The following is a 20,310-nucleotide window of genomic DNA, read 5'->3' on the forward strand; positions in this document are numbered from 1 at the left end:
GGGCAAGGAGAAAACAGGTTGTTTGGTTGGCGATGCTTCAGTGGTCGGGTCTCTCCCCAGATTTATTTTTATAGCTTCAGCCAAACGATGCACCCCGGGTTTGTCTCTTTCTTTCCCCTGAAACGATGTTACAACTTCCTTTTGTTGGCGTTGTTCAAAGTTGTAGCAAAACCTGCTTCCTTGGAGCACATTGAGCTGTTTTGATTTATTTAATGATTTAATGGATAAAATGCACTAGAACAAAAAACACTTACACTCCTGCTCTTCTACGACCCATGCTTATATTCCTTCTAAAATAATCGTCTACAGCAAATTTCTCAAAATATGCTTTAAAAATTGCAATACACAAAGCGCACAATTAGTTTTATACATAGCTCAATATTTAATACAAACAATTAGTTAATCAGTTACTGGATAAGATGAACAATTACAATTTAAATCATGCAGATATTTCTTAAGATAATTCGCAATTCGACAAGTGAGTAAGTTGTACAAATATTAAATGAAGTAAGGAAAGTGAATACAGAATTGTTTGCATGTCGTTGGTCGAGCACGCATCATCGAAATATTTGTAATAATATTTTTCATACAACCGTGAATGTATCCTGCATGATAGGCCGACACCGTTATTATGACGACGGCATGATGCCACCGACTCTAATGTGATGTAACATAATGCAATGTGGCATGTATATTGTTATGCTTAGCTGCTTTGTTATTTACAGTATTATGCATTAGCTTGAAGAAGGAAGTCACCTTCCCACCACGAAATCTCTGGGGAGCACGATAAAGCAGAAGATAAAGAAAAACATCGGCAAAACACAACCACCCCATTTCTTCCTGTTGTTATCTCTCCTCTTCGCAATTTGTAGTTTGAAACTATTCGCAATTGCGAGAGAGAAACTTTCATTCCTTCACAACGAATGGGTACCCTTTCAAGTTTATTATTATATGTAACATGCGACGAGCGAAATGGAAACCAAGTTATATTAAGAAGTGAAAGTTATAATAAATCCGCAGCAAAGAAGAAATGTTGCCAATTCTATTAAGGATCAACATTTCAATCCACATTGTGGTACTGCGTTCGAATAAACATGGTAAAAATCTACACATTGCAAATTTTCTGCCACCCTCATGAGCATGTAAAAATTGTGCCCATAATTTTCTCCTTAAACAACTCCCGCATGAAAACTTGAGGTGATGACATAAATTTTACCGTATTACGTGTATCACACATGTACAAAAGTATTGCGTGGTATTCCTGGGATACGTATGACATACGTATGTGTATACTTTTACGGCTTAAACTGCATTACTTTACATTACATTACTCACTTATCCTAATCTTATCTGCTCTGGGTGGTGGATTTCCCAGTTTTTGGTGTGAGCGAGAGGGAATGGTCACATCCAACAACTCACCACGCGGACTTAGCGCCTTCACTGCGGGATATTACTGTAGGGAGCGGAAGGAAAGCATTACGTGGCAGACCTTGCTAAGGTCGTACCACGGACGGTATCGTAACATTGAATTGGCAGTCGTGGTGAAGATGGTGTTGTTCCTGCTGCTGGAAGGTGCTACATTATTTGTATCTGGTGCATTTGGGACTTGGGCTGCTGCTGTTGTAGTAGTGAGCAAAATGGGTCTTTGGGGAGTCTCGGAGTTCAAGAGGATAAACAAGACATATTGGCGTCTTATGGGCTCCCAGCCACTTTCCCCGTCCAAGCAACATGATGGGGTGGGAGTAATGTGGACGAATTACAAATCTGTTAGCTTCCCCACTTGGAAACCTTTCCTCACCTACTGAACCTTACTTTCACTGCTTGCAAGGTGCAAATGTGGCTACCTGAAACACACCTCGACTGAAAAAATAATCATCTGGAAAGACGAGTAAATATTAATAGGGTTCAACTGGTGTAGATTTTACAGTATATTTGCAGCATTCATGGTTGTATAATTTCTGGCTGGTTACATAGTTTCTCTATTATCCTCGAATGTCAAATGCAATCCCATTATTCTCCGTTTACTTTTATTGTGGGTTGTTGATACTTGTAACAACTTCATTTTAAGAGCAGCGTAACTCTGCGCCGTTCTACTGGAATTTGATGGGGTTGTAAAAAGGAAGACGCACATTGACACATCGACCAGCATTGCAGATGTACCTTTCTTACATGGTCCTGATTTAAAGACAACAGAAGTCAAAAAACTTGCAAACATTCGACCCAGTTTCGCCAGTTCATATTTAAACCACAATTTTACAAGCAGAACACATTAATCTTTCCGGCTTGTGTTGCCCCTTTAAAAGTAAGCCTGGCAGCCTAAAAGGCGACTGGTGGCATCATGAGAAATGGCACATCCTCCTCCTTAAACTTTTAGTTTAAATTTTATCCAGATTATTCCTGGACGACATCGGGTCGAGGGGCCAAGTGGGGAAAGGTTGGAGAGGATGTGCATAGTGCACACGTACATATCGCAAAATTCAAGAACAGGTTTCTTATTTTTAGGCTAGAATAATGCCCCCATTTCGGGAGGGGGACCTTTGTAAAAAATGTGGTATTCTTTAGATGATAACATACATCATACGGATATGTACATGCTTCAGACTTTTCTCTTTAAAGCAAGGTGGTTGGTGAAAGTTATGAAGTTCGTCAGCTGTCTCGTCCCCGTGGTGGCTTAGATCGATGGTTGAGATGGAAGGGAGCGATTTCTTTCCTACATGCATAGCTGGTTGAGTCGGTCGGTCGGTCGTGGGTGGTGGATTAGAGAAATGCAATCAGAATCCGGTGTAGAAAAAAAGCATAACGCCCTCATTTGAAAGTCTAATGGATTTGATCCGATTGGATGGATGAGCGACTTTATTTCACCCGGCAGTTGCTTACAACCCGGTTGCACCACTACAACGGGAATTGTCTTCCGAGCCAAGAGCAAGAATAAACTCAATCTTCAAGGGTGAGACCACCTTGCGCCACGATGAGCTCACTTCACTCGGTCACTTTTCTTGTTTCAAAGTGCAGAGAAAAAAGCTTATAATAAACTCAAATCTGACATTCTAAAGTATTCGCGAAGGTAACCATTTGTCCTGAAATTATATACATGAACCTTCTCTTGAGTTGTTCATTTTCCAACTATTAATGCCACGTTGTTGTATATGTGCACAAATCATGGAGAACTAGGTGAACTCATTTACGGAAAAAGTCTCAATTTATTTACCAATTTATTTTCTCTCGACACTCCTAAATAATAAGCATATCTACACCTGTCAACCACTTCCAGCATCACACGAAATGAAAGTGAAAATGAATGATCAAGTTGGGACAATGTGGAATTTTATGTGCGGCCACAAATTCTATTAAGTTGTCTCTCACCTCTGTCACGTCTTGTCTCATTTCACTTTCTTGTCGCATGTCGTCAAAAGATGTACATACACCAGTCGTTTGTTGCAAATGAAATATTAAGCGTTCCTTATTTTTACCCTTGTACGTTTGGAATTGAGAGAGTATGTACAAGATAAATATGCATGCTTACATATTGATCTTGTAGGAAAACATTGTTGTTGCTCTAAAACAGTATTTGTCCTTTTTCTTTTGCGTTTCTGAGTTGTGTAATATTACCAAAATCGTTCAAGAAACCTTAACTCGTTTCATTTTATCATTTAAATTCATGGGAATTACAGGCAATGAATGTGGTTCTCGGCGTATGCGGTTTGTTGTCAATCAGGTATTTGAATTCATATTGTACTATTTCCATTAACGGTTTATTGTAAGTATGATTGTAGCCTCCTGTTCTCCCCGTCATCACCCCAAGTTAGAGTCGAGTTTTGGATTGTATGTGTGAATTAAAATGCAAATGTAAAATAAACTTGGGGAAAAGTTGGGATTTGCTGTGTCAAAGTGTTTCTTTAAGTGTGTTTACGACGTCTAAATATCGGACCAAATGAACCTGAATTAAGAGACGATCGAGTATATATAAGGTTCATTTCTTTTTAGTGAAAGTCTTAGTTTTTTGTATAAGCTTTGGACTTAAGATTAGCATTGTGCAAGTGGTTGAACAACAAGCAAGACAAAAAATAACAAAAAGAAAAATGTCACACTGGGTTTGCATGGGTGGATGGAATGCTGTCACCACGAATAATCACAAGAGTGCAACTAACTGTTATGCAGCAGGATCCCAAGAAGAATAGAAAAGGAACAATTTCTGGTTTGATTTGGTTTCACTTTCTCCTCTCCGTCCGACTAATGTCGTAATTATGGAGTAGCTTCTGTCTCTAATTGCAACGGACCCACCCCTCATCACCATTTAAATGACGGAAATTAGGAAATGGTCCAAAATTTTGGAGGGAGCAAGGGAAAGACAAAACTTACAAATCATTGGTCACCTGGGACAATATCCGTTTCAGTTCCAACTTTCCATCCAACTCTGCAGAAAGACCTAGTTGGCGTGACTTTGGTGCAGGATTGGGTGGGTGGATGCATTTATATGGAAAACCAACAGAGATTTATTTCACGGAATTCATTTGCCTATATATTTATTTACCCACATCGATTGACCACGTTTCGACGTATTTAGAGATACGAGGATAGCAGAGCGCAAACAGTTAGCTGTGTGTTTCAACAAAACAGATTCCTTTATTCCATTATGCTCGTTATCTATTGCCAAATTTTGGCCAAAGTTCAATTCCAGGGGTGACGAAGCCAACATTAGTTTAATGGACTCATTCATCAAAGTGAGATATGCATATGAAACACATTTTCCAAGCTGTACAACATCTACAGAATAATACTTATCACACGCGGAATATAAAAGTTGTTGCCATTCACCAATTTAGAAATTTAAATGCAAATGTTATCCAAACATTTGCATTGTCAGTTGAGTAAATCCGGCTGAAACGATCCATCAACCCTCTTGCCAGCAATTTGACGAAGCAGCCACACTTTCCCCCCGAAGATGGCTGACAGCACGGAAGTAACAAGAGGTGCATTAAAGGAAAGACATTATTGTGATAATTTCACGTCACAAGGGATGAAAACAAGAGATGAAACAAATTCAAATTAGGAATGGGACCAAAATAATAAGATGGCTTACACTTATTGTCCAAAAGTAGCCGAGCACAACTAATTGCAGTCGGTTTAATTCTCTTTTGTCTTTTATTTATCATCCACACGCTTCGGCTGACATGAGAACTCACTCTTCGCGTGTTCTCCTTCAAAGACCCGTCGCCTTAAAACTATTAAATTTGAAGAAATGAACAGCAGACCAGCAGCAGTTCGGCCCGAGACAAAGTTAATAATAATGGGACGAGTGAGGGAGTACAAGTCAGAGGAAGAATCGAGTTGGACCCCTCGGTTGATGCCTTTTAAAACACACTGAATGTTCTTGAAGTGTTTTGTGGTTTATTTCCCTATGGGAAAACTCACTCTGCCAAAAGCGTTTTGTATGCAAATTTTGCAAATGGAAACGTACATGCAAAAAAAAGTTGAGTTAGAAAGCAGAAAAGTTGGTTCGAGTCCAAATTGCCAGTAATTAGAGATAATTCTGATCTTCCTGTCCCCGGGTCTGTTTGTCCTCATTTCTCGACACAATAAGTGTTGGACTACGTATTTTCACTTTTTACTTGGTTTGCACACAAACTATAAGTCAGGCGAGGATAAATATTTTCTGGTCTGTAATAAGTCACTCGTAAAAGCATCCGTATCTTGTGATATTAATGTGCATTGATAACATATACATTCTAATGTAAGAAAATGCGTATAAATTTCGAAATTGAAACCAAGTCCCAACTTTCCCGTTTAAGAAGTGAGGTAAAAGTTCGTATTAAGGGTTGTGCATTCCTTTCTGACTAATATCTCCCTCGTTTCCCCCCTCAACTCCGATGAACACTGAGTCGCCGTAAATGTGGAGCAGAGAAAACGGTGAGGAGGAGATGATACTCTTACGTTGGCACAATCCGTTCATTCAGTGACTTTGGCTTAATGGCACGGAAATTAAAATGTAATTAATTCCTGCCTCCTCTCAACCACATGCTCCTCCAGTCCTCACCAACCAACCAACCACTTTCCTGGTCATGTGCATCATAAACATCAATGCACTCGTGATGACGCTACTGATGAGCGTTGCGAATATAACTGTTCCTGAGAACTCTAATTACCACATCATTCAGTTGTAGTAGCTATTTTTAAATTGAAGAAAATCTTTTCTTACATGGACAATAAAAATATGTAAAAAAATTGGTGTTTTCAGTAATAGTGTGGAAAACAGTGATATATGTGCACATTAGCTAAATGGCGACAACTACCATAAACTTTTTTAGGTTTATTTACCTGATGGATGGCGTCCGATGGCCAAGAGGCCCAGAAAAGTGAAGATGAGGAAATTGGACATTTTCACTGCTTCTTCCAATTTAACTTGTTAAGTTAAATTGTGCCACCAAGCACATCATGACCATCTTCTTCTTGTTCATGTCATACGAGTAGTAAGATTTGTGGTACGCTCTTTTTCGACTCCCAACAGCCAGAAATTTAAGAATCTCGGTGTTCTCTACACTTTTTCCAATTTTTTGTTGTTGAAATGGCCTTTGTCATCCGTCTGTAGTGGGAAGAATGGGGAGAGAGGAGATTGTACGGGTGAGATGTCGAGGTCTTGTCCTTGTCTACGTCCGGTAGTTTGGTCTCCCTTGGCTTCACTGTCTCCCTACAAAAACGGAAGTCATAAAGTATTTATCATCCAACAAACCGACCCCGACCACAATGTGCAGGGGAAACCTTGGCATGCACGCATACTGCATGTTCATAGTTTTGTCGTCTTTCAACTAAACAAAATACAAAAATATTTAGCACATTTTTTTACCCGAATTTTAGAAATGATTGGCTCTCGATATATTAGTGTAATAACTGTATTTAAAAATTGGTCATTTGTATACGAAAGTATATTTTCTAATGAAATTTCAAACAGAAGGTAGCAATTTTTGTTACATAGTTTCTTTATTTATTTCATGCTGCCGTTCTTGCTCCCCTGTGAATTACACCCATTCAAATTCACTCAATCCGTCCCTGGTGAATACATTTGAGAAGAAAAGTGAATTTGCTGAATGCTGCATGTAAATAAAAAAAACGATTTCTCTCCTTTCTCTCCCTCCCTTTCTTTCCAGATCTTGGCGAAAATGATGAGTTGAATATGAATTGAATAAAACTGGGCAGATCCAGCCGTGCTCCTTTACCCATCCACAAAAAAGGAGGCCAACATCAGTACTTGGAAGGATAGCCAACCAAAGTATAATATGTACACAAGTAAATATATTTGGCCAATTGGCGCATATCTACAACTTATTTTTAAGCCTTTATTTTAGGGCTTGGCGACTTTCTCTAGGAAATAATTTCCCGAAATTATCAAAGTGGAGATTATCATCACTTCATTTTTGAATAGTTAGACTTGAATAGAGTAATCAAGCCTTTTAATTAAATGCTCTTCCTGCTAATAATAATCCTTCCTTGTAACAAAGCAAGACGACCTCATTATAAGTATTTCCATTATTAATTTCTTGGAATTATTATTTTGTCCAGAGTCATTTTATTCAGTAGCATTGCATTTGCTTCCAATTTCCTTGACAAGGACGGTCTGGGCTGCAGCGGAAATCTGTGGAGAAAAAAGTGATGCCGGAAGGAGAGGAGAAAACGACCTCAGACGAAGAGGATGGCCAGAGATGAGAATGGGAAGCTCTTCGACCCTCCGAGAAAAATTTCATATTCAAATAATTCTTTCGTCGTCGTGGGCTTGTTTGTGTGGCCTGAGACCTTGTATAGCTTTTGGTGGGGCTTGTTTGGTCCTCTGGTGGGATTGCATTATGACATTGCTTGCATTATTTGGGATTTGCTGCAGTGCGGGCGGAATGGAGGAGGAAGGGTGCTAAGCGAGGCTAATATTACCATCATCTAGACGTCATTTCGTTTCTAAAGAAAATAGGATTGTGAAAACGTCGAATGCGTTTTTGTCCTTTCGCAGTACGTGTTTGGAAATAGAATACAACTGGACATGCACAAGCTCGAGCAAAGGATAATAGTAATCATCATCATCATCTTGTTTGGCAAGGAATTCAGGAATTGACAGCAGAATATATTGTTATGCAGACGTCGGATTCTTGGAAATTGAATCAGCATTAGAGTAATACTAACATGTGTATCCATAAATGTATGATTTTGCATGAAGGCAAAGGTTTTAAGTTATTTTATTTTACATCTTTCAAGGCCATATTCAAATTTAGCCCAGTCTATAACAAACGAAATGCATGATTATTTAGAAATGTCTAATTAGCTAGTTGAATTAGTCAAACTACTTAAAAAATGGGGGTAAGTATCATGGGCATCGACTGAAGTTTATAATAGATACAAGCTGATAGATTAAAGTCATAATTACTTGATAAAGTGTGAATCTTCAACATTTAATGAGAATTACAACGAGAAATTGTTTTGAATCTTTCTACTTTCCCCATTTTCTCCCCCTTAAGTTTTTTTGCAGTTTTATATAATCAATGATTGCTTTTGGTGAAGAACCAATATGAAATGAAAATGGTAATGATCGCGTCACCATCTGCAGCAACAAGATTAGAATTATGAAGAATTTCGGATTTTATCCAGAATATTGAGACGTTGACGTTCGAGCACTCAGTTTGACTACGAAGAAAAGATAACTGCTACATACATAGATGTCATAAGAGATAAGATCCTTTGTTGGAATTTCAATAATTCATAGTTAGGACACAAGGAAAACTTGTTAATATTATGGAATGTGACTGAGATGAAAATTTAGAAAATGAGGAATTAATTTTCTATTCCTTCATAACCGATGTTATTTCCTCATTGCAAAAATGTGCAAATTAAATCGAAATATAGATAGGTATAAAAGTGATCCAAGTCACTGAGATATTGTAAATATCATATATTCAAGTGGAGTTGAGTCGGAATGAACTGGTGGTTCTTCCACCGAAAAGTCATCAATCGATATGGATCTCTCATGATATTTGCATTTCTCTTCGTTTCCCATTAAAGAGACAAAAATCCTCTTAACTTTTACTTAACTCCTCTCACCCCATCCTCCATGCAAAGAAAATGAATTTCATCATACAACGCAACCCAAATCGAAATTCTCTCTGCATATGCGGATGCTTTATATGCGCTACTGCAGAATTTGTATAAATGATGGATCCTCAGATTCTAAGATCTTTCAATGTTTTCATATTGAATTACTTCGTGTCTTATATTTTGCTAAAACAAGAAGGCGTACTTAAACTTTAATCATGATAAACAATTATTCCTCTAGTTTAAAGAGAACTAAGTTTTTGTCGAAAGTTTCAGTTTAAGAAATGTGTCATTTACAAGGAATATAAAAAATCGAAACAATTTCGATAAAACATAAAATTTTAAATAGTTAAAGACGTACAATGATATGTATTACCGGATATACAATTGACCTTGTTTGTCTACAGATGTTTTTATTTCCATATTTTTTAGCAAGAATGAAACTGGATTTACATGTCAAGAAAAGCGTTAAAATTGTGGTCATTTCACGATATCCGTTCAAACAAGCTTCCCTGAGCACTGCTAATAATGGCCACCATTTTAGGAGAACTACTTTGCATTTCTCTTTGCAGTGTCTTTCTCCCTTAAAACTTGGATGCACGTGGAACGTAAAAGTGATTGGTGGAGAAAGTGATGGTAATGCAATGTCAGTCTCATTTTTCTCCAATCAGTTCAATTCTTCAATTTTCTCAGTCAAGTCACTCCTCGATCCGTCTCAAATCTCAAATCACTCTTCAATCTCCGAATCCGGATCGAGCCAAAAGAAATGAACATTTCGTAAAATGCATTTTTGGCTCTGTTTCCCCCATTCTCTCCAGATAATCTTTTAGGTCTTTTAGGAAGGTCGTTAGCGTGAAGAATCTACGGAATAGGACTGCCAGAGAGGTTTAGCCAAGTACAGTCTTATTTGGTGCGTACCAGCCTTACAACCAAAACGTCAATTTATTCCCACCCTTTATTACAAGATTTTACTCAAAAATTGCAAGAGGACACATCCTAGCTCGAATTACCGCAGCACAGTAATAATGCTCTGAGTGAGTGTACCGATCTGCCGACATAGCCCACTCAAATCGGTCTGGTGGATTATAAATACGAGTGAAAGTGCAGTGTTTATCAGGATGCTCTATACCTTCCTCCTCCACTCTTCCTGCCAAAGCAAACAACCACTCACCTTACCAATACCACGCCGAGTGCGAAACCAAGGAGGGCGAAACTAGGGGAGAAAGTCCGTATCACGTTCACATCACACTGCTTTCTTTTCTCAAATCTCACTCTTTCCGAGATATCTGCATGATGAGGGTATGCAAACCCATCCACTGCACAAAACGACATAGTTCAACAATGCAAATAAATAACTTTATATTTTCAATCTGAATGAGTGATCTGCTTTCTGGACATAACTAGAATTATACTTTTTTTACAATTTTACTTTTATTTGTAACGAGAAGTCGAGTCCCTTAGATTTTTACTGTACCAATTTCAATTTGTTCATACCCCTGAAACTCGACATATTTTGACACAAATTGGAAGATAATGGACACATAAACTGTATAATTAAAATATACAAACAAATCTGCATATTATACTATATCTATACCTATCTATACTTATATACCTATATCTGCCTACAATACTATTGTTTCTTGAAGGTTCTGACAATTGAAAAATTATGAAAAAATTGAAACATCATTCTGAGGATACATACTTTCAAATTTAAAAAAATTCGAGTGTACCTTTTTGACGTGTGAACACATGACAATTGGTAAGGGTTAAAATCTGGTTGTATCACTTTGTACTTATTAATGTTTATCAAGGGTGAGTAACTTTACAAAAAATGTCAAACTGCATTTCATCGTATCATGATCTGTCTTACAGGAGTCACTCAAAAATATTTATTATGCATTTTCCTAAAGAAAACTAGATATGTTGTTGCAGTGAAAAGAGAGACATTGGTGCAGTGACACTTGAACTTAAAGGACAAACATGTTGCGGGGTAAAGACGTTGATAGAACACGTCGAGAGTTCAGGTGACACTCGTTTTACTTTGGAATGGAAATCAAATTAAATTGTCTCCTGTAGGACAATGGGTGTCACTCTTGTTTCCCAATAAAAGCAATCTAAACCGACCAAAAGTTGTCTGCGGGGGGAATCCAGACAACGTGTACGCAATAGCATTGCCTTGATCCTCATTCCTACGAGAGGGGCAGAATGATACAGCTGAATATATCGCGTTGAAAAGCATATCACATCACGAGCGTGCTAATCTTGATATCCAAACGAAGGTAAAATGTGAATGAGAATAGGAAGATGCGGGCCGAGAAAGTTAACCTCATTGGAAAACTGGAAGGGGAAGGTCTGGTTGGCTATTCAACGTATACAGATTTCTCAGAAATTCCTTGAATGAGAATCTTATTGTCAATTGGTAGTTAATACTGCGAGCACAATATGCAGCTCACAAAATCCAGCTCGGAAAGGGTAGTAGTAAAGTAGGAGAGAGACAGAGAGAATCGCTCCCCGACAGATAATTGCATTATGTCATTTGTTAAGTTAATATCGCATTCCTCAAACAACTTTAATCTTAATCTTAAGATTTAAATCAAATTCCGATGCCAAAACTAAGGCAAACATTGGACGAGGATGAGAACATGCTCCTCGCTGACCCACTACCAGAATATTCCCATATTCCCCTCGAGAAAAAGACAGAAATAGAGGAAATGCTTCCTCAAAGGATTCTTTATCACATTGCTTTCCGCTTCTACAAGGTAAACCCAAACATAAATTTTGGTGACTACAAATCTATAAATCGCCTTTACCCTTTTCTAATTGTTACTTGTTAGAAAATAATACACCAAAAAGTGTCGAGCATTTTACAGACGCTTCCGTAATAAAAATTTTGTATAGAATTGTCGCCAAATGGAACTGGCTAATAATAATGATGTCATTGGATCATAAAACCACGCAATCAATGCGCAATACAAGTCTTTCTTTGGAAATAGAATTTCTATCTGAATTAATTAAATGTGACCTTTCCCTTTGTTGCTTTATTTACACAAATGTAAATCTCTTGTTGAGAACTTGAGTTCGGAACGGAGACGACGACAACAACTTTGTCCTTGCATCTTTATTTGATGGCACCCCAAATAAGCAAACTTTGGTTAAGACATACTCAATACTGCCGATTTTCTATGTACAAATGCAAAGTACGTACAATTCAGGAATAGTAAATAATAATAAATACTAACACTGGAACATTTGAAATTTAAGCATTTTCAAGGAACCATCCTTCTTCCTTCATCAAAATCTTCAAAAACACAACCATACAAATCATGGTCAAGTTACAAAAGTTGCACTTCGACAGATGTATAATTAGCCCAAACTGCCAATTGCCTTGTCTTCCAGAAGAACCAAGTCTAAACTTTACGAGGTTTAAGACTCAACTTTTCCAGCTCTTCTAGTGTAACCGACAAGCAGAGCTCGAAGAAAGGACGACAGCAACAAAGATATGTTCATAGCTGGATGAGAAAAGAGACTTGCGCTTCCTGGTAATTGGTAATAATCTATCTCTACATCATCTATAAAAACCTTCTTTATGCGATGAGCAGAAGATGCGCTCATTATGAGTTTGTTTCCACTCTTGTGACGCAACGAATTCCAAACCTCAAGCGAAAAGTTTGATAATGAGTAATGAACAAACTTTACAGAATTTAGCAGATATTTCAATTTCTTTACCTCGAAATGTAGACCAGTTGCAGAAATTCGGGATTTTTAGTTCAGCTTTCTTCAGCAAATTGTGTCTGTCGACCGTCTCATTGCTACTCATCTACTGCTTGTTGTAACAGGCTTTTACTAGTGTTAGCAAGTTGGGGCATGTTGACACTTTGACTAACCTTGTCGTAATTTCCTCGTGAAAGATGCTGCAAATTGAGTTAAGATGCTCACACCCTTGTTCGTATTATTTGACATAATTTAAATGGATTATCATCATCTCGCAGTGTAATTGTACAGAAACTAAGTTATATCCACCACGAGTCGACTGAATTTGAAGTTGACGTTGACTTAGTGCGTGGATGGATGGATTCTGACTGTCGTTCTCAAGTCAACAAGTGATTGCTGTTATTTTCTTGCTGAAGGAGGAAAATCCGTCCAAAATGTCCATCTCATGATACGCAGTGATCTCTTTCTCGTCCTGATTGAGATGGAGGGGAAGAAGAGGTTGCACCAATTGAATTAACCCTCCTTTCACTCACTTTTCCACTTTTTTTCCTCTCCTCTCTTGGAAGTGACACTGACAGAGAAAGAGTCGCAGTGGTGGTTAAGGAGCCAAGGGTGAGATCGCGGGTGGTATTTAGCAGCCGTGGTGGGTTCGCTGTTCTCTTGCTTTCACTCCTAACCTTCTATCCTTCAATCTTTGCTGGGTGTCTCTCAGGATTAAATTATGTCGTCCTCAATGAACTCTTGATGCTCCTTAATGAAGGGAAGTGTCTCTCCAGTTGTCCTTAAAGATTATCCCGGCCAGAGGGAAAGTATGTGAATGTCGTCCAGCAATAGCTCTGTATTACCACGCGTCACAATAGAATGATAGTTTTTATTGGAGTAATTGAACAGTTAAAACCAACTCAGTGCCTTTCAGCCTTTTCAAAAAATCCAACCACGTCTAATGTTTTGCACATTAATAGTTTTGCATATGGAGAGTTGAAATTATTTTCTCGGCTGAGAAGGAAAACGTGGTGGAGGTGAAAGTGTGAGGAATTTGCGGAAATGGACACCGTCGTGATGAATCTTTTTTTTTGTCCGTCTCACTCAGAAGGAGGAAGAGAATGGAGTGATTTTCCTCTTGTTCGGAAGGGAGACGTTCTCACAACTAACGACTTTATGCACAAATGGGGTTCTTTTAGGTGAAGATGCTGCTGCTGGGAAATGTGTGGACCAAGTGGGAGAAAGATCGGGAGGTTGGCTGACTCTCTCTTGGTGGTGAGAGAAGATGTTCAGGAGGATTTGGGGGTGGTTTTGAGCTCAGACGGCGTTGTTCCCAATTTCTCCCTTATTTCCAATCCTGTTGGCATTATGTACGTACGCAGAAGAACAGCCTGACGAGGGCGCAGCTACTTCGTGCTTGGATACTTCTCTGCCCTCTGATTTTTATCAGAGGCATTCTTTTATTATACATGAAATCTTTCATAAATAACTACGTATTTTCTAACTACATAATTATGTCAAATTGTTTTGCTAAATGTTATAATATGGATTAGCGATAGGCGATCATTAATATTTTGACAGTAGATAATAATACGTATTTTAGGTAATAAGTAATTTGTAGAATAACACCAAGGTTAACAAATTGTTAGAAAGGTTGGTTGTGCTGGTCACTGCAATTGGGCGTGTTAGGAGAAAGTTGATACATTTGTTAAAGAGAAAGATAAAATGCTTCAGATATAGTATAGTATATGTATGTATTTATACGTAAGCCCTGTGTATCATGTTCTGAATTGTCCAATATTTTTTACCAAATCGAACTAAACTTGGTATTATTTGCTTGGTTTGAGTCGGATTGTGATAAGTTAATGACAAACCCTCTCGCTTCCACTTCCGTCCTGGGCTGTGAAGAAATCACCGAGGTGAAACGTGTTAACAGTGTTCAGTGACAGAGGTATCAATCAATCTCGGAAAACCAGCTCCCTCATTTCCACGGACATCTAATCTAACGAATGAAAAAGTCATGTCGTCAACCCAAACAAAACCACCAAGCGTTAAATGTACTCTTCGCACTCCATTATCTCTTGAAGCTCTGGTTTCGCGGAGCGACGGCTAGCTTTCAAAGTTGGCTGCATTCGTTAATATCTTGCCAGGAATGTTATCCTACTAATGCTAATTAGCATGTATTTATGTAGTTTATATCATTTTTTGCATTTTTTAGTGCAAATCCTTTTCGAAGAAAAACGGTTCAGGTTAAAATCGACTTCCGATATACTTCATCACTGACTAGGAGTGCATGCATCAATCAATGTAAAGTACACAAATGTTTGAATTGCTTTTGTCATCCAAACGTGATTGATTGCTTTTCTGCATACAATTATATTTTTAAGATATTTTATTTATTGATTGATATGTGAAGGGGCCTTTTATAAACTTATGCCAAATAGCAAAAATCCATTGAGAAACTAATATTATGGTCATAAGCATGTAGATCTTAGGTATGTATGTAGGCTTTTGCCTCATCACCAAAACAGGTGCTCAAATTCCCCGTAGTATATTCATGTATGCATGCTGTAGGTATATTTGTTTTTATGATTTGCATAATTTTATACTTTTTGTAAAAAAAATACTTTTACAATTTTGATATTTACATACCGTTTTATGGCTAATTTTTTAAATATCCCTGACCTGTGTTAAAATTTTTTTATTCAAGAAACAGAACATGCTGTAGAACATAGTTAGCGCATTTATATCCAGATTTATGTAAATAAATATATGTATGCTCGTGCATATTGTGCGTAAAAATATACTTGAAAATGATTTTATAAATACGACACAATCACATACAATGACAAGGTAGAAACTCAAAGACAAATTCACCATTACACACAAGCGAGTCATTCTTGCTTTCCACTTTCTACTCGCTTTAAACCTTTCGCCATGTTTAAAATATTTGTAATTTCTCTATAACATGGATTTGTCGAGTAGGAGTCACAAGCATTTTTGTTCTTCACTCCAAGTTTAATTTTCATACAATATTCTAGTCGAGTAAAAGTTGTCTTTCGTTTTCATTAAAATTTCCAAATACAAATATTCTAAAATTTCATCCAAATTTCATAGTTGCAACACTTTCCATCTGACGTTGAATGATTACACGTATATGAGAGCAACCAATAATTGAAATCCTGACCGGATGAATTTTGCAGTACCTGTCCGTTGTTCGCACCCAGATTTAGATTGCGCACATGTAATCCATGATCCCTCAAAATTTGACACTTGCTCTTATCTCAAGCTGAGAAGTTTGGAAGGTAAACATTTTGTGTCAATGTCAGATTAATGTCACCCTGTCTCCCGTTGCTTGCACTATGAATGAAGCCAACAACGAACCAGTCCAATTTTAACACTAACTTTCTACAAATTACATGCACACACTACTCCTGTTCCCATAAAGGATTTTACTTTGTCTTCATGGTGGTGTAATTCCATTCTGCTATCTCACTCCTTCCCTGGAGAAATCAAAGTTTAGTGTAATTAAAAATTCGCTATACCATTGCAATTTGCACTGGCTCGAGAAGGGGCTTTCACTTTTTGGGCCATCCATCCCTCCGAGTAGAGAGGACAGTTAAGAGGATCTCTCCTATTACGTTGCCATGTTGAAGTTCCCCGTGCCTGCTGCTGCTTTTTCCTCTTGCTCCTCCATGCCTTGGGGGGTCACTTAGTCTTAGAAAACGACGGGTTGAACCAATCTCGCTAATTTTCCTCAGAGCCAAAATGAGCTGGGTTACTGAGCTTGTTGTTGTGAGCAAAGAAGGAATAATGCAGGTTGGTTAGATTAGAATTTTAATCCACATTCTCAATTTAAAATTAAGCAGGAATCATCAAGGACATAGTTGGAGCAGGAAAACTGTTGGCATCTACATCGAGTGAGAATTTAACTGGCGAGATTTTTTACATTATGAGCTACAAACTTTGCTTTCGCCCACATTCAAGGCTCAAAAAGTGGGCAAAAAGAATGATAAAATGGGGCTCTTATGCAACCAAAGAGGTGTATGTAGTAAATATCTACTATGTAAATACATACAACAAATAGGATGGTTTTATGACGTAACTTTAAGATAATCATAAAATGCCCGTACTAAAACTATACTTTACATGTTATGAAATCTCAAAGTTGTGGCGTGCAGTATTGAACAAGTTGTTTGGAACATATTTAATGGAAAAAATGGCGCGGCTTATATCCTTGCGACATATAAAATTAAAATTATACACTAATGCTTTAAATAGATGTTCGCAGTAAGTTAGTTAATATCGATAATTATATGACGAATGTCGAATATTATTCGAGGTTAACAATAAATACAATGGTTTTATGTATTTAGCCTGCAACAGTGTAGCATGTGAAATTGCGTGTCCAAGAGCAAAATAGAGAGCAGCAACCTACGTTTTCTAAACATTTATCTCCGTCGTTTGCACATTTCTGTTCAAATCACGAAAAATAGTAAGGACATGTAGTACGTGATATCGGATATTCATTCAAGTAATAATTAGTACCTGCGACCTAGCATTAAGATTTGAGTCCAATTCGACCTCAGGATCTAGAAACCCTTCCTCTCGAGCTTCTCGCTCAAAATCTGTTAATGATTTTCACCAAAAAATTCTTATCGACCAGTGATAACTAAATGGGAGACGTTGACTCACCAGCCATAATAGAATTGACTAATTCCACTGCAGAAGATGGTGACCCGTTCTCCGAATCTGCTGCTGGGACGAGGTCAGCCCCATTTCCACGAACTTTTCTACTTTCTGCAATTGGAATAAGCTCGGGAATGCCACTTTGTGTAATCTCCTCATCGTCACTTTCGTCAGAACCTCGAGACACACGTTTAGTTGGGTCCCCTGCATCCACGCCTTGCGACGCAGAAGTTCCATCTGCGCTCGAGGAAGGAGCTTTTTCCAATTTTGCAGTTGATGTTCCAGGTTTGGTTGATGCAGCGGGTGCGACCTTTCCTTCCTTGGCAGGTGTGGATGAGCTCAAATCTGCAAAAATATTATAGTTGCCGTATGAGCAACATTGTCTGTGTGTGCAACATGCAATGCTGACAAAACTTACGCAGTGATGCTAGCAGCAGGATAAGGGTACATGACACACAAGTTGACGGACACCTCATGGTGATGACGATGTTGTTGTGGTGCGTGTGAATTTGTATATTTAATTGAAAACGTGAGCAAATCAGGGCTCCAGATTGTAAGAATGCCTCATGTCCCGAAATTAGTGAGCGGTTAGGTGTGTTGTAGTGGGGTGGCGTCTGCCTCTTGTTATGCATGGCTACTAGAGTTCTTAGGAACATGTACCCTCGCATTTCCTTGTTTACTTTCAACAATAAATAGTAAATACTTCAGCGAACATGCATATTCCTGCCTTTCTTAAGCTGTTGCATGTCTTCATTGAGTTGGTGTCAAGGATGGGATGTAGCAGTTTCTTGGCACTTGTTAATGCTCAATTGTGAGTTTATTAATTCCTGGAAGCGAAATAATGAGTATAATATTCACCAATGTCTCACCTACTTGTTGTTGCTGCTCGATTATATTTCATTCATTCACATTTCGACGTATGTAACGTGTTGTGATGTTCCAATTTTCATTGAACGAAAACGACGTGGGAGAGTTCGGGGGCTCGCTAAGAACCTAGCGTAGTGAGCTTTTGAAAAGAGAAACAGTGCTGAAACCTCCAGTTCGAGATTCAGAGTTTCAAATCTGATTCGGGTTCATAATGCCGTGTAAAGTCGGTAGAGACCGGCTCTTGCTCCAACGACAACGAACAATTTCCGATACTTGGTCACTCGATGAATTCAACTTTACTGATGCCGGTTATTAAACAAGTTAGTTAATAGTTCCTTGTAAACACTGAAACATGACACGACAAATTTCTAGACTTCATCAAATAGATATTTAATTACAATTGTACTTTGAAACTGAAGCATTTCGGGACCATAAAAATTGTAATGCAATACAAGTCTACATGTCTGGCAAATATACATCATCAAATCATTCATTATCCTCTTGACATGAAAATATGATACCAAGTAGTAGAAAATATTTGTCGTATCATGGCACGAAACAAAAGTAAACCGATGTCCGGTTCTCGAGTTAATTCTCTCAAGTAAAACGATTAAAATTCTTACATAGCCCCAGAATAAATAAAATGCTTTAATAGTCCATTTTTCTCATGGCTTCTCATTCTCAGTGTTCTTGTTCTACACAAAATATTATATGATAAAATCTATTTCCACGTTTCATCAACTTTCTTTGGTCATCTACTTAAAATTCAGGTGAAGTAAAGCAGCCGAAATTTTATATAAGTCCCGATCAGGAACAGATTGTGCTCTGCTACTTTACAACTTTAGCTGAAGCAAACATTACTTTTTGTTTGTCTAATTAGGTGGAAAGAGGAAACATATTGTTTGGTGCTTAACTTTCTCCAAACGCGTCGTTTTTGTGCTGCAAAGGACACGACTTTCCCTTCTGTTTTATTTATGTGTACTTGGGCTGTGTTGTTGGCGTCACAATGTTGGATATCCGTTTGGATAGAGAGCAAGTTGTTTCCTTACGTGCATTATATGTAGTTTTCTCTCCATATTCCTTTACATATAGCGGAGCACCGCTGGTCCTGGATGTGGGTGAGTGAGTGCTGGCTAATACTATATTTAATGATGGGAATAAGTGGGGCAGAAGGAAACAATGGAAATAAAAATAAGGTTCGACTTGTTAGAAATGTGGGTACTCGGTGCACAGGGTTGTTTCGTACAATTCCTGATATTCTCAGGATTTTGAGAAAATCATTCATGTGAATTTCGAGTTTCTTCAAAGCGTCGTGCATAGTCCAGTGATGCCAAGAAAGCCTCCAAAGACTAGGTTTTTTATCTCTCGAAAACTGTCAAAGATACAAAATTCTACGGTATTCAACAGCTCGTCTAATAATTTCCTGAATAATTTTCTTGTACAAAGATGACAACTGAACCCTGGCAATGACTGGAATTTTCTGGTTGGACCGTGAGAATCCAAGTTCATATTGACGTTCGCCCTTTTTTGTTTGTTGGGCATAGGTTGGCTACTCTTGCATAGACAGATACGTAGATATGTAGTTCTTGTACACACACTCTCAGACCAAATCTTGTCATATTGTTATCACGAGCATGACCACGACTCTGGTTTTTTGTCTTTGATGGAAACACATTTTCATTATTTTTGATCTCCAGCTCTTTCAGCCCTGCACGTAGCATTCAATATCAGATGGAATGATATCACATCAACCACAGTTTTACTTTTTTCAGTGTGACTGCAAGAAATGTGTTTGGTGTAATAAACTAGTACTGAACTTGCAGTGCAGCGTTCCATCCTAGCAGCATAATGCATAATACATATGTATATTATTAATGTACATGCCCCAAGTAAAATCATTTCATATTAATTTTCATTCAGCCAAGCGATTATTTAGTGCATGCATACGGAAATCGAAGCCAATCTAATCTTCATAATTAAAGTTATTTTTGA

At 38.0% G+C, this 20,310-nt stretch overlaps 2 protein-coding genes across 4 annotated transcripts in view; both read right to left on the reverse strand.

Moving 5' to 3' along the window:
- LOC110843807 (lachesin-like) overlaps positions 1-14,005 on the reverse strand; it is a 34,603-nt gene extending 20,598 nt beyond the window's left edge. For 2 of the 3 annotated variants that reach the window (XM_035859034.1, XM_022089850.2), the window contains exons 1-2: positions 12,796-14,005; positions 6,316-6,685 (exon numbers count right to left, since the gene is read on the reverse strand). In XM_035859034.1, the coding sequence (XP_035714927.1) occupies positions 6,316-6,376 (61 nt within the window). In that variant the 5' untranslated portion in view covers positions 6,377-6,685; positions 12,796-14,005. The remainder of the gene's footprint in view (positions 1-6,315; positions 6,686-12,795) is intronic. The other variant, XM_035859029.1, reaches the window with a different exon arrangement.
- Positions 14,006-16,962: 2,957 nt separating this feature from the next.
- On the reverse strand, positions 16,963-18,058 carry LOC110842439. Its single transcript, XM_035846576.1, has 4 exons — positions 17,870-18,058; positions 17,458-17,796; positions 17,311-17,390; positions 16,963-17,236 (listed from the first exon to the last, which is right to left on the reverse strand). Exons 1-4 carry the CDS (start codon positions 17,925-17,927, stop codon positions 17,135-17,137), a joined length of 579 nt encoding a protein of 192 aa, XP_035702469.1. The 5' UTR covers positions 17,928-18,058; the 3' UTR covers positions 16,963-17,134.
- Between the last annotated feature and the right edge of the window lie 2,252 nt (positions 18,059-20,310).

The sequence above is a fragment of the Folsomia candida genome, unplaced genomic scaffold, assembly GCF_002217175.1.
Source record: "Folsomia candida strain VU population unplaced genomic scaffold, ASM221717v1 Fcan01_Sc001, whole genome shotgun sequence".
In the NCBI taxonomy this organism is placed as follows: Eukaryota; Metazoa; Arthropoda; class Collembola; order Entomobryomorpha; family Isotomidae; genus Folsomia; species Folsomia candida.